At 38.9% G+C, this 25,154-nt stretch overlaps 1 protein-coding gene across 1 annotated transcript in view; it reads left to right on the top strand.

Moving 5' to 3' along the window:
• mfrn (mitochondrial iron transporter mitoferrin) overlaps window positions 1-24,755 on the top strand; it is a 35,484-nt gene extending 10,729 nt beyond the window's left edge. The window contains exons 3-7 of the mRNA XM_034981455.2: window positions 8,228-8,358; window positions 9,881-9,937; window positions 22,624-22,763; window positions 23,140-23,463; window positions 23,809-24,755. Coding sequence (XP_034837346.1) covers window positions 8,228-8,358; window positions 9,881-9,937; window positions 22,624-22,763; window positions 23,140-23,463; window positions 23,809-23,970 — 814 coding nt within the window. The 3' untranslated portion in view covers window positions 23,971-24,755. The remainder of the gene's footprint in view (window positions 1-8,227; window positions 8,359-9,880; window positions 9,938-22,623; window positions 22,764-23,139; window positions 23,464-23,808) is intronic.
• Window positions 24,756-25,154: the final 399 nt, after the last annotated feature.

Below are 25,154 nucleotides of genomic sequence, written 5' to 3'. Positions count from 1 at the left end.
GGCGAGTAGCGACTGACTATCTCACAGAGATTGCGTCACTATAGTAGTTTATGTAAATACAAATAGACCGAATTTTTGTTCTATTCTAAGTAATACTTGATAGGGCATTTGTGCACTCGACAGAGACAACGCTCTACGAAACCGCTATCTCTTTCTAAAGGTCGATGTACAATATTTCCTGTCGGGTACTGTAAAGCGCAATACACATTGAGCCCGCCGGGCCGCCGACATATGTCGGCAACTTTTTGTCGGCGGTCTAGTTGGCGGCTTCACTTATTACAAGTCGGAAAATTTGGTCGGCGGCATGTCGGCATTTATTTGGCAGTCAGTGATTGCCGCGTATCGATGCCGGGCAACTGAGCGCAGGCGTACCCAAGCCGCCAACATGTCGGCGGGTAACACGCGCGGGCGCATGTTGCCGACATGATTCTTTTCATACAGGCCGCCGGGTTGTGTCGCCGGGCTTTGTCGGCGGCCCGCGGCGGGCTCAATGTGTATTGCGTTTAATATAAACACAAGTGTTAGTACTAAGTACAAACTGTAACTACTAAGTAGCCAGCGGTTCTATTGCTCGGGTGCGTGTGAACGAACTGATCGAGTAATGAGCAAATAATAAATAGTCTTAGTAAATATTATGTCTAACTATAAACTGGACCGATATGGGCCGGCCCATGGTGGTCCAGCTGATGCGCCTCTGACACACGTCATGACGTTGTATAGAAGCAGGCGTTACTGAGGAAACCTGCATGCCTGAGATATTACCATAATGTACTAAGGCGTGTGAAGTCTGCCAATCTGCCCATAGCCAGCGTGGTATACTTTGGCCAAAACCCTTCTGTTTCTCACTCTGAGAGGAGACCCGTGCTCTGTAGTGAGCCGGCGATGGGTTGATCATGATGATGATGATGAAAGTTAAAGTGGGCCCTAACGATTTTAGCCTAGCCCTAACGAGTTCTGATGCCAAATATCATAAAATTGTAGTTTCTGTTAAAAAATAATGAGCACATTTGATAACCCGTGGCATATTATGACTGACATGAATTGTATACGATTACATATTAAATAGATAGGTAGGTGGTAATGCAAGTATGCTGATTATGTATTAATTGAATCGTTTGTACGTACATACGTTGTACATTATACATACAAGTAATAAGTATGTATCGCGTGACGCATTGTATTGTACTTAATAATAAATGAACCTTTAATTGTTGAGGAAATTACTTCGATTAAAATAATCTAATTGAATAAAAAAACTTTGACAGTCCTTTTTAGGGTTCCGTACCTCAAAAGGAAAACCGGAACACTTATAGGATCACTTTGTTGTCTGTCTGTCTGTCAAGAAACCTACAGGGTACTTCCCGTTGACCTAGAATCATGAAATTTGGCAGGTAGGTAGATCTTATAGCTGACATTTGGGGAAAAATCTGAAAACCGTGAGTTTAGGGTTAGATCACACAAATAAAATTAAATTGTGGTCATGAACTAATAATTAGTATTTTCAACTTTCGAAGTGAGTGACTATATCAAGTGAGGTATCATATGAAAGGTCTTCATCTGTACATTCTAAAACAGATTTTTATTTATTTTTATGCATCATAGTTTTTGAATTATCGTGCAAAATGTCGAAAAAATAGGACTGTAGTACGGAACCCTCATTGCGCGAGCCTGACTCGCACTTGACCGGTTTTTTTTAGACATAACCACAGTTGACGGACAGACACGAGTCTATAACAAATTACAATAGCAGCGATATCTCGTGCGGCAATTTTTTAAAGTCGGTTAAAAAAGAGTCTATGTTACTCCTTGGTTGTTTCTCTACTTGTCTGTAAAAGTCCCGTCAAAATAGGTTCATCCGTTCCGATGATTACCCCGTTCAAACTGACAGATAGACGAAATTTTTAAAAACGTTTGATTCAGTTATTTATGGTACAGTTCAAATAACCATATATGAGCTTAATATGAGGTAGTTATTTCGAAATTGCAGACAGACACTTCAATTTTATTTATTAGTATATAGATATATACAGATTATTACATTTCCATTATTGATATTGTAATAGGTAAATAATTATCCATACTAATATGTAGTCTGTTTGGCTGTCTGTTAATCTGTCTGCTAGCCTTTCACGGCCCAGCCGTTCAACCGATTTCGACGTTTGGTACAGAGATAGCTTGCATCCCGAGGAAGGACATATTGGACATAGGCTACTTTTATCCCGAAAAATCAAATAGTTCAATAGTGGTCTAAATATATAAAAGGAAAGGTGACTGACTGACTGATCTATCAACGCACACCTCAAACTACTGGACGGATCGGGCTGAACTTTGGCATGAGGCTACTTTTATCCCGAAAAATCAAATAGTTCAATAGCAGTCTAAATATATAAAAGGAAAAGGTGACTGACTGACTGATCTATCAACGCACAGCTCAAACTACTGGACGGATCGGGCTGAACTTTGGCATGCAGACAGCTATTATGACGTAGGCATCCGCCAAATATTTTTGAAAATTCAACCGCTAAGGGGGTGAAATAGGGGTTTGAAATTTGTGTAGTCCACGCGGACGAAGTCGCGAGCATAAGCCAGTTACCAGTAGCAGTAGCTAGTTACCTATAAAGTTCCAATAACCTATAACCTTTGTATCTCTCTCTCCGCTCGTTCCTTCATTGCTGAAGATCGTGGTCCTGGCAAACTGCCCTCGAATGGCTTATCTGTTTCCATCGGCTTCTGTCGGTGGCCATTTTTACAATGTGATGAAATCCACATCTGCTGGACTCCTTTAGCTGGTCGGACCACCTAGTTGGTGAGCGGCCTCTCGGTCTTTTGCCCTCAGTGTTGCCCGTCACTATGAGCTTTTCTAAGCTGTCGTCCCCCCGCCGTATGATGTGGCCGAAATATGAGAGTAATCGTTGGTAACATATGGAGGAGAGTCGAGCAGTGATTCCGAGTTGCGAAAGGATAGACACGTTTGTGCGCTTGGCAGTCCACGGAATCCGTAGCATCCGCCTCCAGCACCACATTTCAAACGCGTCTATTCTTTGCCTTTCTCTTGCTTTGATAGTATACCTATGTATAGTTGAGAGTGATCTCAACATCACGTGTGCATGTGAATGCATATGATGCATGAATACTGATTGCGCGGAAGTAGGTATTTACTGTTTGTTCCATTATGTGCGAGTGGTGTGGTGTGCCGTGTGGCAGCCGGCCCGATCTCGGCTCCCGGGGGACCCTACTCTCTATTAATTAATTATTTAGCTCATTATTCATATCAGAACCTGTGATAGCCTTGGGGTTAGGACGTCCGCCTTCTAATCGGACGTCGGGGGTTCGATCCCGGGCACGCACCTCTAACTTTTCGGAGTTGTGTGCGTTTTAATGAATTATATACCATTTGCTTTAACGGTGAAATAGAAATAGAAATAGAAATAGTTTTTTATTTGCCAGAATGTGGTACAATTTGGTCTTAAATCTATTTTGAGCCCTTGACATTCAACCAATAATTTGGTGTGCAACTTATTATAGTAACTACATTATCATAGAATAATAAAGTGTGAAAATTAACAATCAATAATCTACTTAACTTATTTATATTTAAATGTATCTATCTAGAAAGTACCTAATGTTAACAATATGATTTTATTCAAATATAAAAAACCCCTGTCAAGTCAATAATAATTATTAAAAAAAAAGAAGTATACATGTTCATCAGTTAAAAAAATAGAAATAACAATCTTAGAATAACACCACAATACTTAAGGTCATATCCATATCAATGAGTCAGTCATATCAATCATAAATTATTAAATATAAACATTTTATCCGCCTCTTTAAAATTAAAAAAAAAGTCACTTATAAGGTTTTAGATACTCCTTAATTGAATAGTAGCATTTCTCTAATAACCATTTATTTAAGAATGATTTAAGTGAAGGCAGTGACATTACTTTAACATGGGGAGGAAGCTGGTTAAATATGGTTATTGCCATGCAATATGAATTATTTTGAAATAAGCATAATTTTATGTGAGGCAGTATCAATCTGTCTTTGTGTCTTGTTCGTTTTCCAAGTTCATCTCCATGTCTGGTGAAAAGATCAGGGTTCTTTTTTACAAAAATGCACATTTCCTTTATATAAATACAAGGCAAAGGGAGTATGTTAAGGGACTTAAACAAGGGTTTGCAACTATCCATATAATGTGCACCGCATATTGCCCGTATACACTTTTTTTGTACTCTGAATGCTCTGTCTATGTCAACTGAGTTGCCCCAAATTATCAAACCGTCCGTGAAGGAAAATATCTTGAAGAAACCTACATGCCTGAGAGTTCTCCATAATGTTCTCAAAGGTGTGTGAAGTCTACCAATCCGCACTTGGCCAGCGTGGTCTCTGCATGCCCAAACTTCAGTCCGATCCGAACAGTGGTTTGAGCTGTGCGTTGATAGACTAGTCAGGCAGTTAGCTTTTCCTTTTATATTTATAGACTACTAGAGGATGCCCGCGACTTCATCCGCGTAGATTTAGATTTTTAAAAATCCCGTGGGAACTCTTTGATTTTCTGGAATAAATGTCCTTCCCTGGGACGTAAGCTAACTCTGTACCAAATTTCTTCTAAAACCACTTAAACTGCTGGGCCGTGAAAAGCTAGCAGATATACACACAGATACACTTTCGCATTTAATAATATTAGTATGGATGTAGAGATTAAGCTTTTGGTTCATGTATGCAACCGTAGGCAATGTAACTAGAAAACATCAGCCACATAGTGGTGATGCGTGTACGAATTCCAAGTATGGTCTGGCGCTGAGCACAGAGCGCAGCGCGTGTCGGTGCGGTGCAGAGCGCAGCGCGTGTCGACGCACGGTCAAGGTCGACCTCGGCAACAATCGATACGATCTATGGGCATTCCCAGAACTACCAACGAGAAATGCCTGCGATTCCTAAAGGCTCTACATACCGACGTTACGACCGTATATATCTATAACCTTGAATGACCAGAATGTTCAGGGTTGATCTTGATGGTGATGTCATACGCCTGCTTCGCTGGTCTAATGGCAAGCTTGTTTGTTGTCCAACTGTCTGATCTCCCTCCGGTTGCGTCCGATTGCTGTCCCATCGAACTATCAACCCATCAAACTTCAAATTAAGAAAGTGAGAAAATTACATGTGTTTACGTAAGTACGCGGCAGAAAGTAATTTATCGGCCATTAGAATGACATTTCGGCTTTGTAGAGCGATGTCTCTGTCACTCATACCTATATGACGTTTTATCGGTGTCAACGACAGAGGCAATGCTCTACAAATCTGCTATCTCCTTCTAAAGGTCGATTTACTTTCTACCGCGTACTGTACTTCTTAGGACTTGGAACCATTCAGCTTCGTATCGACTTGACGAATCTTTACATAGTATAAAATAAAGTCGCTTCCCGCTGTCTGTATGTATGAACGCGTAGATCTTTTAAACTACGCAACGGATTTTAATCCGGTTTTCACAAATAGATAGAGTGATTCAAGAGGAAGGTTTATAGGTATAGTTTAAGTTTCAAAAAATTAGAGATCCCTAGGAAAATTGAAATCTCACTGACACCACATTAGTAGGTATCTAGTATCTACACTGCACCCATTCGAAGCCGGGGCGGGTCACTAGTGTTAAAATAATGCGGTTAACCAAGTGAAGATAAAAGAGCTTTGTTATACCTAAATAATAATAATTTAACAATACAAACTTGATAAACTGACCACTAATAGGTGCCTATTATTATTTATTTATATAAATAATGCAGATGCGATTGGAATGAATGTTTTTATTAATTGGAATGCAACTGACGTCATACGATCTATTGTTGTGGTTACCGTGACTTTAACCTCAGAACCAGAACTACTCAGAAGTTAGTAAGTTAGTGTGAATTATGCAAGTTATTACATATTTATCAACTTTATCATACTTCTTTGAATCTTCTGAGATCTTTAAATTGGGTAGGTACCTAAATTATTTAAATACTAGCTGATGCCCGCGACTTCGTCCGCGTAGATATAGGTTTTTAAAAATCCCGCTACTTTTATCCCGGTACTCTTTGATTTTCCGGGATAAAAGTAGCCTATATGACTCTCTGGTCTTTAACTATATATTATATCCACGCAAAAATCACGTTGATCCCCTCGCGCCTGTCTACCTCCTCCTCCGCCTCCTACACTCCTGTCCCTGCCGGATAGCCGCGGCCGTCGCCATTATTTTAATTTCGTGATATCTCCTTAGATATTATTCTAAATGAAATGCTACACAGGGCAATTATGGGCTAAATTCATTACTTGAGATGACAAATAATTTTATTTTGATAAGGATTAGTACTATGATAGTAAAAACACCTTCGAAAGTAAAGCTTTGACCACATTTTAAAATCATGAAAATGGTTATTGTGAGCACACCGTAAAAGATCCACCGAACATTGTTTTCGTGTAACTTTAACTATTAACGCAGCGCACGCCACGGAAGCTTACAGATGAGACGATTTTTTTCACATTATTGCAATTTTCGTAGAGATCTCTATTTTTTTGAAAATAAAATATAGCCTAGAAGTAATGTAATGTAATGTAATAGTAAAGTCAACATAGCGCAAATATAATTTTCATTACCTATTTAATATTTAAATATATGTATATAAAACGAAAAGGTGACTGACTGATCTATCAACGCACAACTCAAAGCACTGAACGGATCGGACTGAAATTGAGCATGCTTCAATCCCTAAGGGAGTAAAATAGTGGTTTAAAATTTGTGTAGTCCACGCGGACAATAAGCTAGTTTATGATAATGAATCGTCAATAACCAGTGAAAGTTATTGACGATTCGTTATCGATAGGAACAGACAGTGACGCACCAGTCGACAGCTAAACAAACATGTCAATCAGTCGTAACCTGTACATTGACTCCAGTTGCAGTACTGTGGTGGTGACGTCACGAGGTAAACATATCGGACACTGGGGCGGCCGTGTCGTAATATCCACGTTTTGTTTACGCTATCGCTAAACGGTAGATGATCTATTTGTATGTCAACTGATAGATATTATAGTCATAACATGCTTAGTGCACTCACTCGGACATGAGTCTTTCTTGACAGATCGAAGCTCAGAATACGTTTGTTCTGTAGTATTCTGAGGATCGAAGGATGATTAGTAACTTTTATTTGAAATTTTTAATTATAATTTGTCTAAGTCGTGCATGGAGTACAGCAGACATTTATGGGATGGTTCTGCCAAGTACCTATGCTACTAATATTATAAATGTGAAAGTGTGGATGTTTGGATGTTTGTTACTCAATCACGCAAAAACGGCTGAACGGATTTGGAGGAATGGAGATAGATTATACCCTTGGATTAACACATAGGCTACTTTTTATCCCGGAAAATCAAAGAGTTCCCGCGGGATTTTGAAAAATGTAAATCGGCGAAGTTGCGGGAATCAGCTATTAATGCATAAATTTTGAGAAAGGACTCGTCATATTATTTGCCCAATGTGTCAACTCTCAATTCAAAAGTATGAACAGTTGACACATAGAGCAAATATGGCGAGAACATTCTCAAAATTTACGCGTTACCAGCTTGATGTAATGAATTCGGTGGACCGTGCTCGTTGGTGACGAAGCGCTGGTCAATTCTAAACTTCAAAGTTTGGAACATCTGCATCGGCCCAAAGTTGCCTGTCTATCGGTATTCTACAGGATATATTTCGGCGAGTGAACCCAAGAACTTTTTGACCCGTCCTCTTAGATGATGCAGTCGCACAGGACTATGGCAGGTGTCCCAAACGTTGACACTACTAACATGACAACTCTTAAGTATAAGATTGTTACGGCTATACTCACGTATTTAGTCGACGTATCGCCGCACCGTCGCCCTCAACCGCGACGCGCAGCGAGCTGAGTCCCTGTAAGAAAGGACCCCGGATGGGTTCGAAACTAGTCGGGCTTACGTCGACTAAATACCGTGAGTGTAGCCGTAACAATCTATACTTATAATGGAAATCACACTCGGTAGTTTACCTCTCCGCTGCCTCCTTCTGCGTCATTACTTCCTCGCTGAAGGAGACCCTCGCTTTCCAACCCCTCCTCACTGTCCACCATGGATTTGGCCACGCGACGGGCAATTAGAGGTCCTGCCCCATAATTTCCACCCGCCCATGCCGGGCACTCAGCCAGCTAAACATTAACGTGTATAACGTTTGTATGTTCAGGCCTATCCGCGGCATGTCGGCGGTGGTGATGGGCGCGGGGCCGGCGCACGCGTGCTTCTTCGCGACCTACGAGCAGAGCAAGCACACGCTGTCGCAGCTCACCAGGCATCGGCACGACCACATCACACACGGTGCGTGACACACAAAAATTGAAACGACAATATCCAGAACGATAATAATTAGATGATGCCAGCGGCTTCGTCCTCGTGGTTTTAATTCCGTGATAGTGTGATCCGGTCATATTTGAATTAGATAAAAAATAAAATAAAAAAACCAACAAAACTCACCAGCAAAACTTTCCAAATTGACAAGGCTTAGGAGTTACCTTCCAGCATCAGGATTGAAGAGTTGGATCCAGAATTTTTTATGGGACCACCACGGAAACATCCTTTGATTAAAAAAAAATTCAAATCGGTCCAGAAACCTCGAAAAAATCGATGTCTCTCTATACATAAAAAAAATGGGCCGAATTGAGAACCACCTTTTTGAAAGTTGGTTAAAAAAATCAATAAGTTTAGTTTATTCGCAGATTACCCCCAAAATACTCGAGATTACAGGATGTCTTCTATCTACTCTTTTTTTGCTAATTTGATATTCTCCTTCAGTGCGGGTTACACACACCCAATAAATTATTACATGTTCAGGTTTCCTCATGAAGTTTCTTTCACTAAAGAACGCGTATTGTATTCCACTTAGCCTCAATTTGTGTGATCGTTATGCTCAAATCATTGGATGGGAAGCTATTATTTATTATTTTCTAACCAGGAAATACATCTTATTCCAAATCCCAATCTCTATAGTCCATACCAGCGGGGGGTGATTCACTAACTCAGTGTCTAACACTGAATGATAGCCACTGGGCACATTTGATACTGGTTGGTCCTGCATTGCTGCTGCAGTGAGTGATAAGTATTAATTGCTCATATGTACAAAAAAACTGTTCTGTCTGTTCGTTATTTTCTGTTCGGATATCATTCATCCGATTAAGTTGAAATTTTGTATAGTTGTTGTTGACGCTCGAGTTGAGGTTGATATACTACAATTAACAAACACGTGGCACGCAAGTCGAATGCTGGGCATTAGATAGATGTTTAATAAATTTATTTTCCTCGTTTAAAGTAATGTGAGAAGAGAAATCATTGAATGGGTGACTTGAACTAGCGTGTATGTCCTTGGATCTAATATTACTGCGATCATTCCACACTTGGTCCTTTTGTCATGCAATGGTACGCTGATTCACGTTAGCTATTCTGGTTTAAATAATCATATAAGTACGTCAATCATTCAATTAATATGTCAATCGTATTATTGGTAGTAGTATATATCAATGTGTAAAGCAATGGACTTGTAGACGATCCCAACCTAACCGGCTCGTTGGAAAGCTTGGAACACCGCAGAGACGTAAGCTCTCGTTGCGTGTTCTATCTCCTCTATAATGGGGAGTGCTCTGAAGAATTGTTTGATCTCATTCCACCCTCCTTTTTCTACAACCGCACCGCACACCACCGCTAACAATTTCATCCTCACCACCTGGGTGTCTGGTGCACCTCGACCGCCCGCCCTACTTAGTTAAGGTTAAGTGCCCTTAACATTTTTACATGAGGGGGAATGTTCTGGAAGTGGTAATAACATGAATCATCATCAATGTTGCAGGTCTGTCGGGCTGCTTGGCGTCGCTGGTTCACGACGCCGTCTCAAATCCTGCTGAAGGTGAGCTCCGAATATATTCATTTCATTTTTGAATACAATAGACCAGTTTTTAAACAAATAAAGACAGAAGGAATGTCGTCCCAAATATTCATACTTCTCCATCTTTGCTTCTAAGATTTATTAATTGCACCAATAATGTTGAAATTGGAGTTTCGACACTATCTTATCTAATGATAAGGAGTTAGAAAAGTGGTGTCGAAGTGTGGTGGTGGTGGTGTGGAGTGGTGTCGGTGGTGGGTTAACTATCTTCTTGTGAACATAACAAAGTGTTTTCGAATTATCAAGTGAGTCCACCAGTGGTTTAAAATGCATGCAGTATCAAATTTTGAAATGACCTTAGTTCTTCGATGTAAGATTCACGATTCTTCAATGTAAGTTTGATGTAACAGAGACGAATTGGTCGGGGAACTAGAACTTTGAAAATAGAGATAGATAGATAGAAATATTTTATTGCACACAAAACATGAGATAAACAGGACAAAAAATAAAGAAACTAAAAAGAATTGTATGCAAAGACGGCCTTATTGCTTAGAACAATCTTCACCAGGCAACCTTTGGTGAAAGGAGAAACTAGGTGTGTTGGAAAATACTAGTATTCCTAAACAAACTAAACTAAATACTTCTACTCGAGACTTACACTAGGCAGGAACTAGGAAGGCGGCGATAGGACAAAACTTTTAAATCAAAAATTGTGATGTGATTTTCCACACTTAGATACACCTCCTCAAACGAGCTCACAGCGTTTAACTAGCCCTAAATTATCTCGTTCGGACAAACACTTTATTTTATTTTTTATTTTATTTTTATTTGGGACAGTAAACAATTGCATATTAAAAGTTAAAACTAGGTACGACTTAAATCTAACAAAATTGATAAATATGTAATCCACTACACTATCCACAGCTTACTACAAACAACTAGGGCGACACAACATAAACAAACATATACAATACATACATATATATAATAATATAAAAATACAAACAAACGACTAAACTATACATAAAAATTTAAACAACTAATCGCGCTAATAAAAAAAAGTCTTATTTACAAAATAAGGGAGACATTCAATTCACTTGGACTGCAATACTACACCAACGAGGTTTTTTAGTGCGTTTTAATAAAACCAATCGACTGAAGTTGCCACTAAATAACTAACTAACTCCGATGGCACAGCGACCTGATTCCTGAAGTAAATGTTTGTCTCTTTGTTGATTTCACCAATAATGGGGCCAATCTCTAAACTAAATTAACAAGTCTAAATCTAGTACTATCCTTTTCCGCAAGCTACATTATGAAAGAGATAGCAATAAATTTAGATGTGCCATTTTAGTTTACTTTAGAGATTGTGTTTTACAGAATTAGCCACAATAATGTAGTGATAGGAGTTTGAATGCCACTTTTCTAACTTGTAATCTAACATCTTATTGTGAATAATATTCCCCGCACGTGTATTAATAAATTGCATTATTTTCCTCATTGATATACCGTCTTGCGCTCTGTTTCTGCGAAGTGCAACCATGTAAGGCAAAAGTTGATTATAATAATTGACATACTTGATTTAGATTGCTATATAATGTCGATGCTTTTTGGAAACTTGCCAATATGCGGGGAAATTTTTAAGCAACTGTTGCTCGGCAACTCGTATGCATAGATCTGGAGAAATAAGTGGAGCAATGTGGAGCAACTATTTCGCATAACAGTGCTGCAATTTTCAGGTATTGTTGGGTATTGCAGTAAATTGCTTCATGCAGTCGTGACTTCATAATTGACAAAACTGCCTGGAATTGCGGAATTTCAATTGCGCGTGTAAGCGTACCTTAACTCAGTGATCATCAACATTGAATGATAGCAACCGGCTCAATTGACATTTATTTTTAATCCATTGAAGGCGTTCCATGAAAAATTATTTTATAACACAGTGAAGCAACAAAGTAGAACCATCTGTCAAATTAGTTCGATAGTATCATTTAATGTTGATCACTGAGTGCGCCGCCGGCCATTAAAAGTTAGTTATGGGGCTAATTCTCTTGTACACAACCTCTAAACTAAACTAAATTAACAGCTGGGCGATTGTCTAAAACCTGCATCAATCATTATTACAATCTCAATTGTTCTGATTGGCTGAATTTGTGCCATTCTTGTTGCAACAATGCATTGTAGCCAATAGTGAGCGAGCATTAACCAATCAGAGATGATTGCGATCGTGACATTGTAGCTGTCAAACAACCGCGGTAGGGCCACCAAATCTAGTGCTATCCTTTTCCGCAAGCAACATTATGAAAGGGATAGCAATAGATTTAGACGTTTCATTTTAGTTTAGTTTAGAGATTGTGTACAACGGAATCAGCCACAATGTTATTCTTAGCACATTACCATAACATGTTACATGTCTCGAGCGCTCGTTTCGCCGCTTTGATTATACTGGACATGGACATGGTACACGGGACATCCCCTGATGTAGCTATGCAATACATGTTCGTATGAAGTTAGTTAACTACAGATATGGTAGTGGTTACTCTTGACCTACTTGTGTTAACTATACGCTAAGCCAATATCAGTAAGACGATGCAAACACGTTGCTTTTCATCAAAATTTTAACCTTGTCTACTTCTCTACTGCATTTTATTGAATAAATAATTCATTCATTCATTCATTCATTCATTCATTCATTCATTCTCCTTAAAATTTTGACTAGACAGCCGCTAACGGTCGTTTAATATGAAAATTATTCTGCCACTAGTGGACGTGAAAAGTTAAGAAGTGTGTTAGTTATTGGAACTAACACCGAAGATAGGCAGATCTTCTAATATTTTAGGTTCGGAGAGGGAACAATGAAAAACAACGTATTCTTCAGCGGAGTGTGTAACGGTTTTATTTTTGACAGTTATTAAAGTACAATTTTTGACCATAGATAATATTTAGGCACGATCTGCACTAATGTCATAATATGCTACGTGTGCACTATCAACTTTATATATGCGTTGACAAAGTGTGTGCTCGGGATCGACACTCTGGATCCCCTCGAATAAGAGTTCGAGGTCTTAGGGTGAAATCTATAGAGCGCACTCTGATTTTGCTTATACTTAAGACAGAGTTAAAACGAGACAGGTGTATATCTCTCACATAAATCTGTCTCGTTTTAACAGTGTCTTAAGTCTTAGCATAAGTCAAAGTGTGCTCTATCGATCTCAGCATACTAACTTTATTTTTATTATCTTTTCTTTTTACGGGGCTTAAATACAATATGTATATGACAACCCTATCGTACCTTAACATAGTCTAACTTAATTAACAATTATTAACAAAATCAAATTTTACATATCTAATATTCTACCTAATACTCTATCTAACTTAAATAACTTAAATTTTTTTGTGTACTACCTAATCTATTTTTAATACTTTTTATGTACAGGGCATATTAACTTAGAAGCATGCCGTCAAAAATAAAAATACCTCTGACCTGCGCACTGGGTACCTAATTTAACGATCTATTTGGTGGTACGAAGTAAGGGGTGACGAAGGTGCTTAATTATTTTTTTTTAATGAAAAAGACATGCGCTTGACTGCAATCACACTAAATAGTAGGTGATGACGCAGTCTAAGGTGGAGCGCGCTTGCCTAGAAGATGCCTATTCACTTTTCTTTCGATGATCCTAATTTAAATTGGTGGGGAAATCGACGGAAATAACCTATTCTGTGTGCGCACTCAATTCGCAAAACCTGCATCAACCGTTATTACAATCGCAATTGTTGTGATTGGCTGAAATTATGGTATTCTTGTTGCAACTATGCATTGTAGCCAATAGGGAGCGAGCGCCAACCAATCAGAGGCAATTGCGATCGTGACATTGTAGCTGTCATTCTTTTTTAGGGTTCCGTACCTCAAAAGGAAAAACGGAACCCTTATAGGATCACTTTGTTGTCTGAACCTCTTGTGGCGCCCTCTAAGATCAGTCTTGCATGTGGATCCCCATTGTATCAGATGCTGCCCCAGCTGCAATCTAAGCTTATCATATCTTTCATATCTAAATAATTATATAAAAGGAAAAAGTGACTGACTGACTGACTGACTGACTTACTGACTGATCTATCAACGCACAGTTCAAACTATTGGACGGATCAATTCAAGATGGATGGATGGATTCAAGCTATTATGACGTTGACTTTGCTAAGAAAGGATTTTGGAAAATTCAACCCCTAAGGGGGTGAAATAGGGGTTTGAAATTTGTGTAGTCCACGCGGATGAAGTCACGAGCATAAGCTAGTTTTATAATAAAAAACTGGCCAAGTGCGAGTCAAACTCGCGCCCGAGGGTTCCTTACTCGAGCGAGTATAAGTATTGTTTATTGTACAGAAAAAAACAATGTAAAACAAATCTATAACCTTCCGTACCTACAGAACGTGCTCAGCTTCTTGCGATAACATGTCACTAAGGCGTGTAATCGCTAATTACACATTTCTTGTGACTACTTATAGTATTGAGATTGTTCAAACGAATGCACAATGGGCGCTGATAAGAGATTACCTTTAGGGACAGCCCGCGTCACAAGATGTGACAAATTGACACACTTTAATATAAATAAGAAATACCTAAAATATAGCTTCAAATGTTAATTAAACACACTGTATTGACTTAATGTCACATTGGCGCCGATTCTGTTGTCTTTCTCTAAACTAGAGTATCTGCATCCTTTTCTTTTTAATATTGCTAAAAAAGGACAGAACATGAATTTTACATTTAAAGACTGGCATATAAAGTCACGCGGTTCGACAGCTCTGAATTAATTTTTTTTCATTAAATACAACTTTTTAGACTGAACTCCCTCCTGCGAGACAGTTAAAAGGTCTACGAAGCGAATCGCTGCCTCGTTTCTAATTTCTGCTAGAATATCCATCCGGATTCCGTTTTCCCCGCTATCTATAATATTGGTACCTTCAAAAGAAGAGTGAAGATACACCTAAGCAGGCACGCTCCACCTGGCAGCATTGTCTTGTCAGTCATCAGTCATCACCTACTATTTGGTGTAGGTAGTTGCAGTCAAGTACATAGTTAACAAAATATTTATTTAGTAACGAAATTTCTTACATTTATTTTTTACTCTGTTCGCGGAAACAACAAGAATTTTGTCTAATACTAAAGTGTAATAAAAACTAAACGATTTACTTATAAGGGATCAGAAGAAACATCTCCAACTCTGTCAAAACGTAAAAAATACAATAAAAAACCGCCCAAGTGCGAGTCAGGCTCGCGCACCGAGGGTTCCGTATTACAGACGTATATGTATAGAACTTTAGAAAGACATTTCTGCTTCATAGAGCGTCGTCTCTGTGACATTTCATCGGTCTCAACGACTGAGACAACGTTCTACGAAACCGTTATCTCTTTCTAAAGTTCGATATGCAATATTTCCTGCCGTGTACTGTACTAAAGCTATTGGCCATGTGTTTACAGACCCGCGGGGTGATTGCGTATCTCCACAAAGCAAAATAAGAAGAGGTACAACCCTCCACCTCCCATGGCCCCACCAACCTCTCGGTTATATGGGCCGAATCGCGGGAGGGCGCCCGTTCGGTACTTGCTCTTGGCATTTTTCCCGGGGCGCCTTCTTGAGTCTTGACTCCCTACAAATTATTTTTGTCTCTTCCTTGTCCCTTATGCTCACTCTCCCCCCTTGGGGGCTAGACGTCACTAACACAGCTGTGATCTCCACTGCTGCTCCTCCGTGCCGGCCTGGCACCTGCACGCTCCGAGCTGCTTCGCCTCTTATGCCAATGGTGCGCGAATTCCCGTAGCCGGTTGTAGTTCCCCGCCGATTAGACGAGGTCCGTGTAGAAGACCGGCCCCGCTTCCCCGCGTACGATCCCATCCAACATCGTCACTCGCAAGTCCTCATAAAGGGGACACTCCCACAGCACATGGTGCCTATCCTCGTCGCCAAAGCCGCACTCGCACGCCGGGCTCTCGCACAACGTCATCCTATGCAGGCGCGCCCGGAAACAGCCGTGTCCGATGAGGATCCGTGAGGTCTCGTAGTCCGGCGCGACCCAGGTGGCCCCGTGCCTGCCGGATACGTCCGGGAAAAAGCGTCGCAATTCGTCACCCCAAATCTCCGCAGACCACCGCTCCTAATAAAAAATAAGAAGAAGAAGAAGAGAGACTTCAATGAACTGTCGCATTGCTACTGCTGTCGCGTTGCTGTCGCTACTGCAACGTTTTACGTAACCACCCCGCCGCGGTCCAATGTAGAGCGACCTTGAGGTGCTCACTTGAGTCAACGTGGCAGCAGCGTTACAATATTTGCGAGTGCAAGTCAACATGCGTCACCGTACAACACAAAAACACTTGTTTAATTACTAAAACGACAAATTTTAATCAAGTAAATACATATGCTAAGTGATTATGTGCATAATTTAAATTTTAAATATCACTTTCGCAGCTACCTATACCTACGTGTACATATAACTAGTTGCTACGCCATTGTAGTTTTCTTTTATAATGCTTTTTAGGGTTACGTAGCCGAATGGCAAAAAACGGAACCCTTATAGATTCGTCATGTCTGTCTGTCTGTCTGTCCGTCCGTATGTCACAGCCACTTTTTTCCGAAACTATAAGAGCTATACTGTTGAAATATGGTAAGTAGATATATTCTGTAAACTGCATTAAGATTTTTATATATTTTATTAATTAAAATTTAAGCGACCCGGTTCCTATGGATGGCATGCGCCATTTTTCTAGCCTTTTCCTTCAATCTAACAGCAAAAAATCAACAGATCCACCTGATTTTTCGTAACACGACGATTTCGACACAGTTAAAGACTGGAGAGGACTACGTCATTTTAGAATAGAATAAAAAGATTTTTCATTCAAATGAACTTTCACAAGTAGGTACTTTTTAATCGTCAAATGCATCTACCACTTGTTCGGAATGCCTTTCCTATCGAGAAGAACTAGCAAGAAACTCGGCGGTTGCTCTTTTCAAAGAGTATCTTCCGAAAATCAAAGAGTTCCCAAGGGAATTTCAAAAAACCTAAATCTACGCGGAAGAAGTTGCGGGCATCTTCTAGTTTATAATAATACTAGTGCTTCGCACGAGTAGCTTATTACAATTTTTTTGGAAAATAAAATATAGCCTATGTACTTTGGAATAATGTAGCTTTCTACTTGTGAAAGAATTCTCAAAATTGATTTATAGAATATCCCCTACAAACAAACTTTACCTCTTAATAATATTAGTATGGATATAGATTTATAAAACATTATTGGTGGCATACCATGCACAGGTAGCTTCAATTCTTCGCTATGGCATAATCTTCTGGGGAAACACAAGTGAGATCAATCACGTATTTATTGCCCAAAAAAGGTGCATAAGAGCGATATGTAAGATAAAAAAAAAGGGATAGTTACTTTAGAAAACTCAATGTTCTCACTGTATCATCGCTATATATATTCGAACTAGCTCTATTTTTAAGAAATAACGAAAATTTGTTTGTTCGAATTAACCGAGAACGCTGTAAAGACAGATTTTTGTTTCCCACTCACAAGACCTCATTCCTTAACAAAAGTGTTTGTGTCATGGCGGTAAAGATATATAATAAGATACCAGCAGGCCTAGCATGGGCCGGGAAATTTTCTCCCCGAGGAAAGGATAAAAATTTTATCCCCTCCGATAGTTATTTCCACTCTCCGAGCATGGGCACAGGGTTGGATATAATTATCCCCGGTGATAAGGCGGGGAAAGACTAGTCCTCGGTTAATGTCAAAGTGTTATTATTTTTTATCTGTGCTTTTGATTTTGCTCGTTTTCGTTACTCGTAACTCGTCTGTGGCTGCTTTTTATTTTAAAAGAGCTAGAAGCCGGAGCCGTAAAATAGTTTAAAAAACATTCACAGAAGATTATGCACGTAAGTATTGTTATTGTTTGTGTTTACCTAACCTAACTCCACTTTTGAATTATCCAAATTAAAAAATAATCGAATAGTTGAAATTCCTAGCTATCACAGTAAGTATCACAAAGACAATTTGTGTTAGTCAGTACACAAAATTGAAGTGATAATATATTGATATTGTTAGCGACAAAGAAATGCATAAATTGTTGTTTTATTTGCAGACATGGAAATATGTACTTGAAGAAGGGCACTGGCCACTGACTGACAAGTATGATGAGGCAGCTCGGGATGTAGGACCACCGGGAAATGTCTCAATAGTGCCGTCGGTCACATATATGAGCACATAAGTGTTCAATATTAATTATCACTGTTGGGCATAAATGCTCAACAGGAATTGGACCTGAAGACTCCATAATGGGCCAGCCAGAGAGATGCGTGTATTAATTTAGTTCTATTAAATGTGTGTCTTGTATAACAAACTCAAAATAACTTTAGGTACCTACCTATTGGAATAGGTAAGTTAGGTACACATCTTATCAACATAAAATATTTTCATTATTGTTTGAGATGATGATAAAACTAACAGTTTAGCACACTGCACTGAGAAGAGTTCAATATCACTTAAAATTGGTTAAGCTGGTATGGTTTGAGCTATTAAACTAACCTAATTTCTTTATAAGCATGTCAAGCCAATGTTTTTTATCTTATGGCAGGAAATCTTTGAAGTGTCGGTGGTGGACTATGGTGAGACTATGTTGTTTAACCCACTTTGTACACAGTGGGTACTTTATAAAACCAATAGCCCCGAGTAGTTTTCCTATAAATGCCAATAAATAAATAAAAAGTAAGTAGAGGATATGTACATTTTTGTAATTTGTAAATAGTTATGAATATAGGAAGTTATTCTATGGCAGTGTGGTTTGATTGAACATTAAACTTGTTACTTCCTTTTCTTAAGGATAATAGCACTACTTTTAGATCTGTTAAGTTAACATCAGAGATTTGTGTACATCCAAATAAGCATTGTTTTAATTGGTATTCCTAATATTATGCCTAAGAGTTTGTGTTTGTTACTCAATCACACAGAAAGAGTACTTAAAGCAAAATTATTTTTTGAAGAAACTTATTTTTTGTTATAGCAGCAATAGAAATAAGTACAAAATTTCAACTTTAACCTGTTACGTTTCAGGAGACAGACAGATGGAGAGCTGAGACTGTAATAGGGACCCATTGGTACCCTACAGAACCCTAGTAGTAGTAGTAGATATAAGGATGGGTTTGCACAAGGTGGTTTTAGGTAATAGGTACTTAAAGAAATATATTTTAATGCAAATATGTATTTATTATTCCATCCCTTTTTCCCTTTTATTGTCGGGCAACAGTTAGCAGTCTGGTTTGATCCATAGATATGTGAGATTTCTTTATTTGTTACATTTTCTAGTCTGTCCTTTGGTTGTTCCATTGGAATTCTGAAACATACAATGTATACATTAATGATTTTCAATAATAATAAATTAAGAGTAAGAGGATATACTGAAATGGTCTATAAAATATAATAGGCTAACATATTTACTCTTACAAAACACTTATGATGAACCATTATAATTTGTAAAGTGTTATTGTGTTTGTGTATCATTATGTATTTAACTATGATATAGGTGTGTATTTTAATTTAAGAATTGTTTTGTTAAATTAGACTCCTGCCTATTTTGTTCAAATAAATGATTTTATTATAATGAGTCATTGTGTTATTTTATATTTCCAATAATCCATACTAATATTATAAATGCGAAAGTGTGTCTGCCTGTCTGTCTGCTAGCTTTTCACAGCCCAACAGTCTAACCGATTTAGATGAAATTTAGTACCTACAGAGTTAGCTTACATCCCGAGGATGGACACCGGCTACTTTTTATTCTGGAAAATCAAATAGTTCTCACAGGATTTTCAAAACCTAAATCCACACAGATGAAGTCGCGGGCAATAGTCATCCCATGACCTTGACTTGTATCTCACTGGTAACTACCATCTGCCAAGAGTCTTATAGATGTGAGGACGTAGAATAAATAGATAATAGCCGCATGTAGGACCTATTTGTAGGTACCTACTACCTACCTAAGTAGGTACCTATTCGTTTGCACAAGATGGTTTTAGGTAATAGGTAAGTACTTAGGTACTTACTTTTATGAATCCATCCATCGAATTAATCGGCTTTAGTGCTTCATTAAGCTGCTCGCACAAGTACAGCACATAATATTTGTCCATCCGAAACAAGTGTCGGAACTCAGCGTCGGGAAATTCAAAGGGATTACTTCCATCACTAATTACGTGCTCATGTTATTTTCGTTCTAAATTCTCTATTTCAAACTAATAAAAAAAGCGCGAGACATGTTTTTTGATCTTTTAATAATTGAGTTAAAGTTCTATGAGCATTATACCCACCTCAAATCTCGAGGATAAAATTATCCCTCTCAAATGTCAAAAAAGGACAGTTTATCTTCTTTTATTTGGCCCCATGCTATAGACGGTGGATAAATAGTCCCCCGAGTCCCCGTGAAATGTCAAACGGGGATAAACTTCTCCTCTCCCCTGTTGCCGTGCTCTGAGGGGTGGAGAAGTTAATGTTATCTCCTGTGCAGTGGATAAAATCGGGGGATATAATTTTTATCTTCGGCCCATGCTAGCCGTGCAGGGGAGATAAGGAAATGTAATAATATAAATAAATTTAAGAATAAATTGCATGATTTTTTAATAGACAAGACATTATATAACATTAACGAATTTTTTTCAACTTAGACATTTTTAAATTTTGAATTTTACCATAGACAAAGCCAACGTGCGTCAAATTACTTATAGTTATTGTTTTACTAGGTTTACTAATTGTTTTGCATGCCTAATATTTAAGGCGAAACATTTCTACTTGTTTAATAACATCTCGTTGTAAAATGTTTCTGCAAATAAAGAATCTTTGAATCTTTGAAATTTATGAATAAGAGGGTACGTCTAGACTGCAGATAATTTGTAGTGGACGATAACTTGACGCTTATCAGATGCGGATGTCTGCGGTCTAACGCTATATATAGCTACTAGGTACCGTTTGTACGGCACACAGTATGGATGTATCGTCTTAGGATGTGTCATGGGCTTCGTTGTGGCTATGATGATAACAATAACATCGTTGTATCTCATTTCCGATGCGCATTAAGGGCCGACTTTTAGCTGATGCCCGCGACTTCGTCCGCTTAGAATTAGGTTTTTAAATCCCGTGGGAACTCTTTGATTTTCCGGGATAAAAAGTAGCCTATATCACTCTCCAGGTCTTAAACGTGGTCATAAACGTTGCGGGGTGTTGAAGGACAAACCAACAAACCAATAAACCAACAAACAAACACACTTTCGCATTTATAATAAGGGTAGTGATGGGTCAGGGACCTCCAAAAATTACTTTATTTTATTAATTTTTTTTTTAATGAAAGAAATGGGAACAATGTGGCTAATTCCGTTGTACACAATCTCTAAACTAAACTAAAATGACACCTCTAAATCTATTGCTATCCCTTTCATAATGTTGATTGCGGAAAAAGATAGCACTAGATTTAGACCTGTTAATTTAGTTTAGTTTAGAAGTTGTGTACAAGAGAATCCGCGCCATTGATTCGAAGTAGTAAACAAACTCATTGTTCTATGCGAGTGTAAATACAGGTGTAAACTAAGTTGTCCATGTCAAATATTATGACAATATCAATGCGGATGTTAGGAGTTTACGTTCAAGCCACTGAGGAAGCTCAGGGCAGTCCAGTGTGGTAAATATCAACACTACTGTTGTCAGGTCCTCTGTGAAAATAGTTATGCATTGAATAACGATGGAAAGATGGAAACTCAGTGATTTCGACTTCCTTCCGTGAATTTAGGTATTTCATAAAAATCTGGTGGGAGCTCTTTGATTTACCTTGATAAAAAATTGCCTATTGTCAATTTCCGGGATGCAAGTTATGTTTGTGTATGTTTTTAGTTTTTACACAATATTTAAAATTGTCATTGTTCAAATATAAAAATCTTGCTTTTCAAATCGTTCGACTTGGGTTTCATTTTAAAAAAAACTGCTTCAAAATGAACAACTAGTTCTTATATCTGAAACCGGTTAAAAAGAAAACATCAATAAATTTCCAATACCTACAATTATTTACACATTCTTATCAAAGGCTTGCAAACAAGTACCCCTTCAGTAAGTACGTACGCGTTTATGTGAAGTGTCTGATAGTGGCAAGTTATCAAGGGCGCCTATGGTGTCGGTCGTTCACACCAACAACGTATGGGATTCGCTGAATATAGGCCAAAAGGACATCGTTCTTATCAGTTCGTGATAGGTAGCTGTCAGTATATCACATCTAATACTGAGAACAACCGACAGGAGAGTTGGTATGCTTTTTTGAACTTCTTATAACTTCTTTTTCGACCTGCCTGGCGCAGTGGTAAGCGCTGTGAAATGAGTGGGGGGGGGCAGTCCCGCTTCCGTCCACTTATCACTTCCATATTCCATAGACTGCATCATCACCAGCAACAGAGCAACCGATCGACGTGATTTTTTGCATGGGTATAGTTAAAGACCTGGAGAGTGACATAGGCTACTTTTTATCCCGGGAAATCAAAGAGTTCCCACGAGATTTTTAATAAATCCACGCGTACGAAGTCGCGGGCATCAGCTAGTCGCTAATAAAATTCTTAGAGCGGAGATCTTGGCAGAACTGTGTTTCTTAATGCTTATGTTCGGTACTGACATGATGGTACGTTGGTTCCAGTGGTGAAGCAGCGACTACAGATGCTGAACTCGCCTTACCGCGGCGTGTGGGAGTGCGCGCGGCACGTGTACCGAGCGGAGGGCTTGCGTGCCTTCTACCGCTCGTACGGCACACAAGTCGCCATGAACGTGCCGTTCCAGGTACGTGCCATCTCAAACATATCAGGCCGGCCGCGTATTGTAATTGCGTCATAGCTATGTATATAACTCGCTATTTTTATCAGAGAAGAATAAGATCATCCTGTCATTGAAACATCTATCTATATATATAAAAGGAAAAGGTGACTGACTGACTGATTGACTGACTGACTGATCTATCAACGCACAGCTCAAACTACTGGACAGACCGCGCTGAAATTCGGCGTGCAGATAGCTATTATAACGTAAAACGTATGACGGGTTTAAAATTTGTTTAGGTACTCCACGCGGACGAAGTCGCGGGCATAAGCTAGTGTACTATAAACCAGTGCACTATCAAACAAAGAGATTAAAAAACTTTTCGTACAATTTATTGCAGGCGTTACACTTCGTGACGTACGAGTGGTGCCAGTCGATACTAAACCCACGACGCGTATACGAACCCCGAGCTCACTTGGTCTCGGGCGCCATGGCGGGTGCACTCGCCGCAGCCTTCACAACTCCCTTAGACGTTTGCAAAACCGTACTCAATACGCAAGAGACAGCGGCCAGAGCTGACGGGTTGGCGGCGGCCGCTGCGTTGGTTCTTAGATCAGGAGGGCCACTCGCCTTCTTCCGCGGCGTGCAAGCTCGTGTGTTATACCAGATGCCCGCCGCTGCTATATGCTGGCTCACGTACGAGTCGCTCAAACATGCACTCACGGTAAGTAATAAATTGATGTTCATTATCCGATATAAATCTTATAGGCACTCCTTGATATTATGACACCATGCAATGTAATAGAACACGCGAGAAACATTGTTCAAATCTGTTTGATTAACAATGGTCGCAATGCTAGGTTTACAAGGCTTAGTTCTCTTAGCCTTCCGCGGTAATAAAAACTCGTGTTTTATACCAGATGCTGGCTTACGTAAGAGACGCTCAAACATGCGCTTACGGTAGTTAGCAAATTGATGTCCATTGTCTGACTGACTTTTTCATATACTTAGGAAAAAATCAGGAGCATACTTTTAATCAATTTAAAACAAAATGTATTATGGTTTGCAGATGGACTCGAGCAGTGAGGAGAGTCCAGGGAGCAGTAACAGTAGCACGGGTGTTAGTGCGGGTAGTGGGGTAGCGGGGGTGGGGGGGAGTAGTGGGCCTTTAGCGTGCGCCGCGTTGCGCCTTGCCGCGGCTGACGTTCCCACAACGCTTACACGCACTTAGACACACTTGGTCTACGTCACACTTAGACACGTGGTCTATGCCACACATAGCCCGCGGTACCTACCACAGTGTCGACACGATAAACTGTACAGTGGATATTAATATTTCTGTTGTCATATCGATATGAACTATTGTTTATTTTGTTTTTGTAACTTGTATTGTGTTGTTGCGCGTTGTTTTTTGTACAGTGGATCTAATCTAATAAAACTACACTTTGATAAAGTTGTTCTATGTATAAACTGATCCGAAAAAAAAACTAGACTGAAACTGTTAAATTAGATCCAGTGTAAAGCCGATTATGTTTTTGCTCTTGAAAATTGTTTCATAAACGAAAATAAATTTCCGAATTTTTGCGAAATGTTAATCTGAAATGTATATAAATCGAGCTAGTCTCGAAAAATACATAATATTATATCGTAATAATACATAATATTATAGTATTAAATGCGATTTGTATACGTATTAAGTTAGGTATGTATTTATTTATTTATGTAAAATATAAATCAAGTAGTATAAAATATAGTCAACAGTCATAAATTATTACTAAATCGAGAGTGAAACATTATTGGTATTAAAACACCGACAACTAAAGCCGGTTTCAGACTGATGATTGACGATTTATTTGTGATAAATTGTACCACTTCAAAGTATTTTCCCGTTCAAAACTCAGTCTGGACGCGCCCTGAGAAACTAAAGCTTTAAACGTACGGGAGATCTGTAAATTAAGGTTTGGTTTCAGAATGTATTATGGATTTTGTCTAGAACACAAAAAATGTTCAATTTAATGTCTTTAAGCTTCATTTACGCCAGAGTAATACAGTGCGACATTGTGGCATGCTACAGGACCAATACAATAATTTGAAATGTAGCAAGAATTGTCGCTCGGTAGACTGTCGTGTCGTATTGTTCCAATTTTCCAGTATAAAAAACCCGGTCATGCGCGAGTCTGACTCGCACTTGGCCGGTTTTTTGGCCGAGGGTTCCGTATTACAGTTGTATTTTTTCGGTATTTTGCACGATAAATCAAAAACGTAAATCAATCATAAAAAAAAAAAAAAACAATTCATTAAATTATAAAAATAAATAAAAATCTGTTTCATATGATACCCCACTTGGTATAGTTATCTATTTATTTGTCGTTTATGGATTGTGACGTCATTAATCAACCTCTGTACTGCGTGACG

The sequence above is a fragment of the Maniola hyperantus genome, chromosome 24, assembly GCF_902806685.2.
Source record: "Maniola hyperantus chromosome 24, iAphHyp1.2, whole genome shotgun sequence".
NCBI classification, from domain to species: Eukaryota; Metazoa; Arthropoda; class Insecta; order Lepidoptera; family Nymphalidae; genus Maniola; species Maniola hyperantus.
This window is presented reverse-complemented; position numbering and strand designations above follow the sequence as displayed.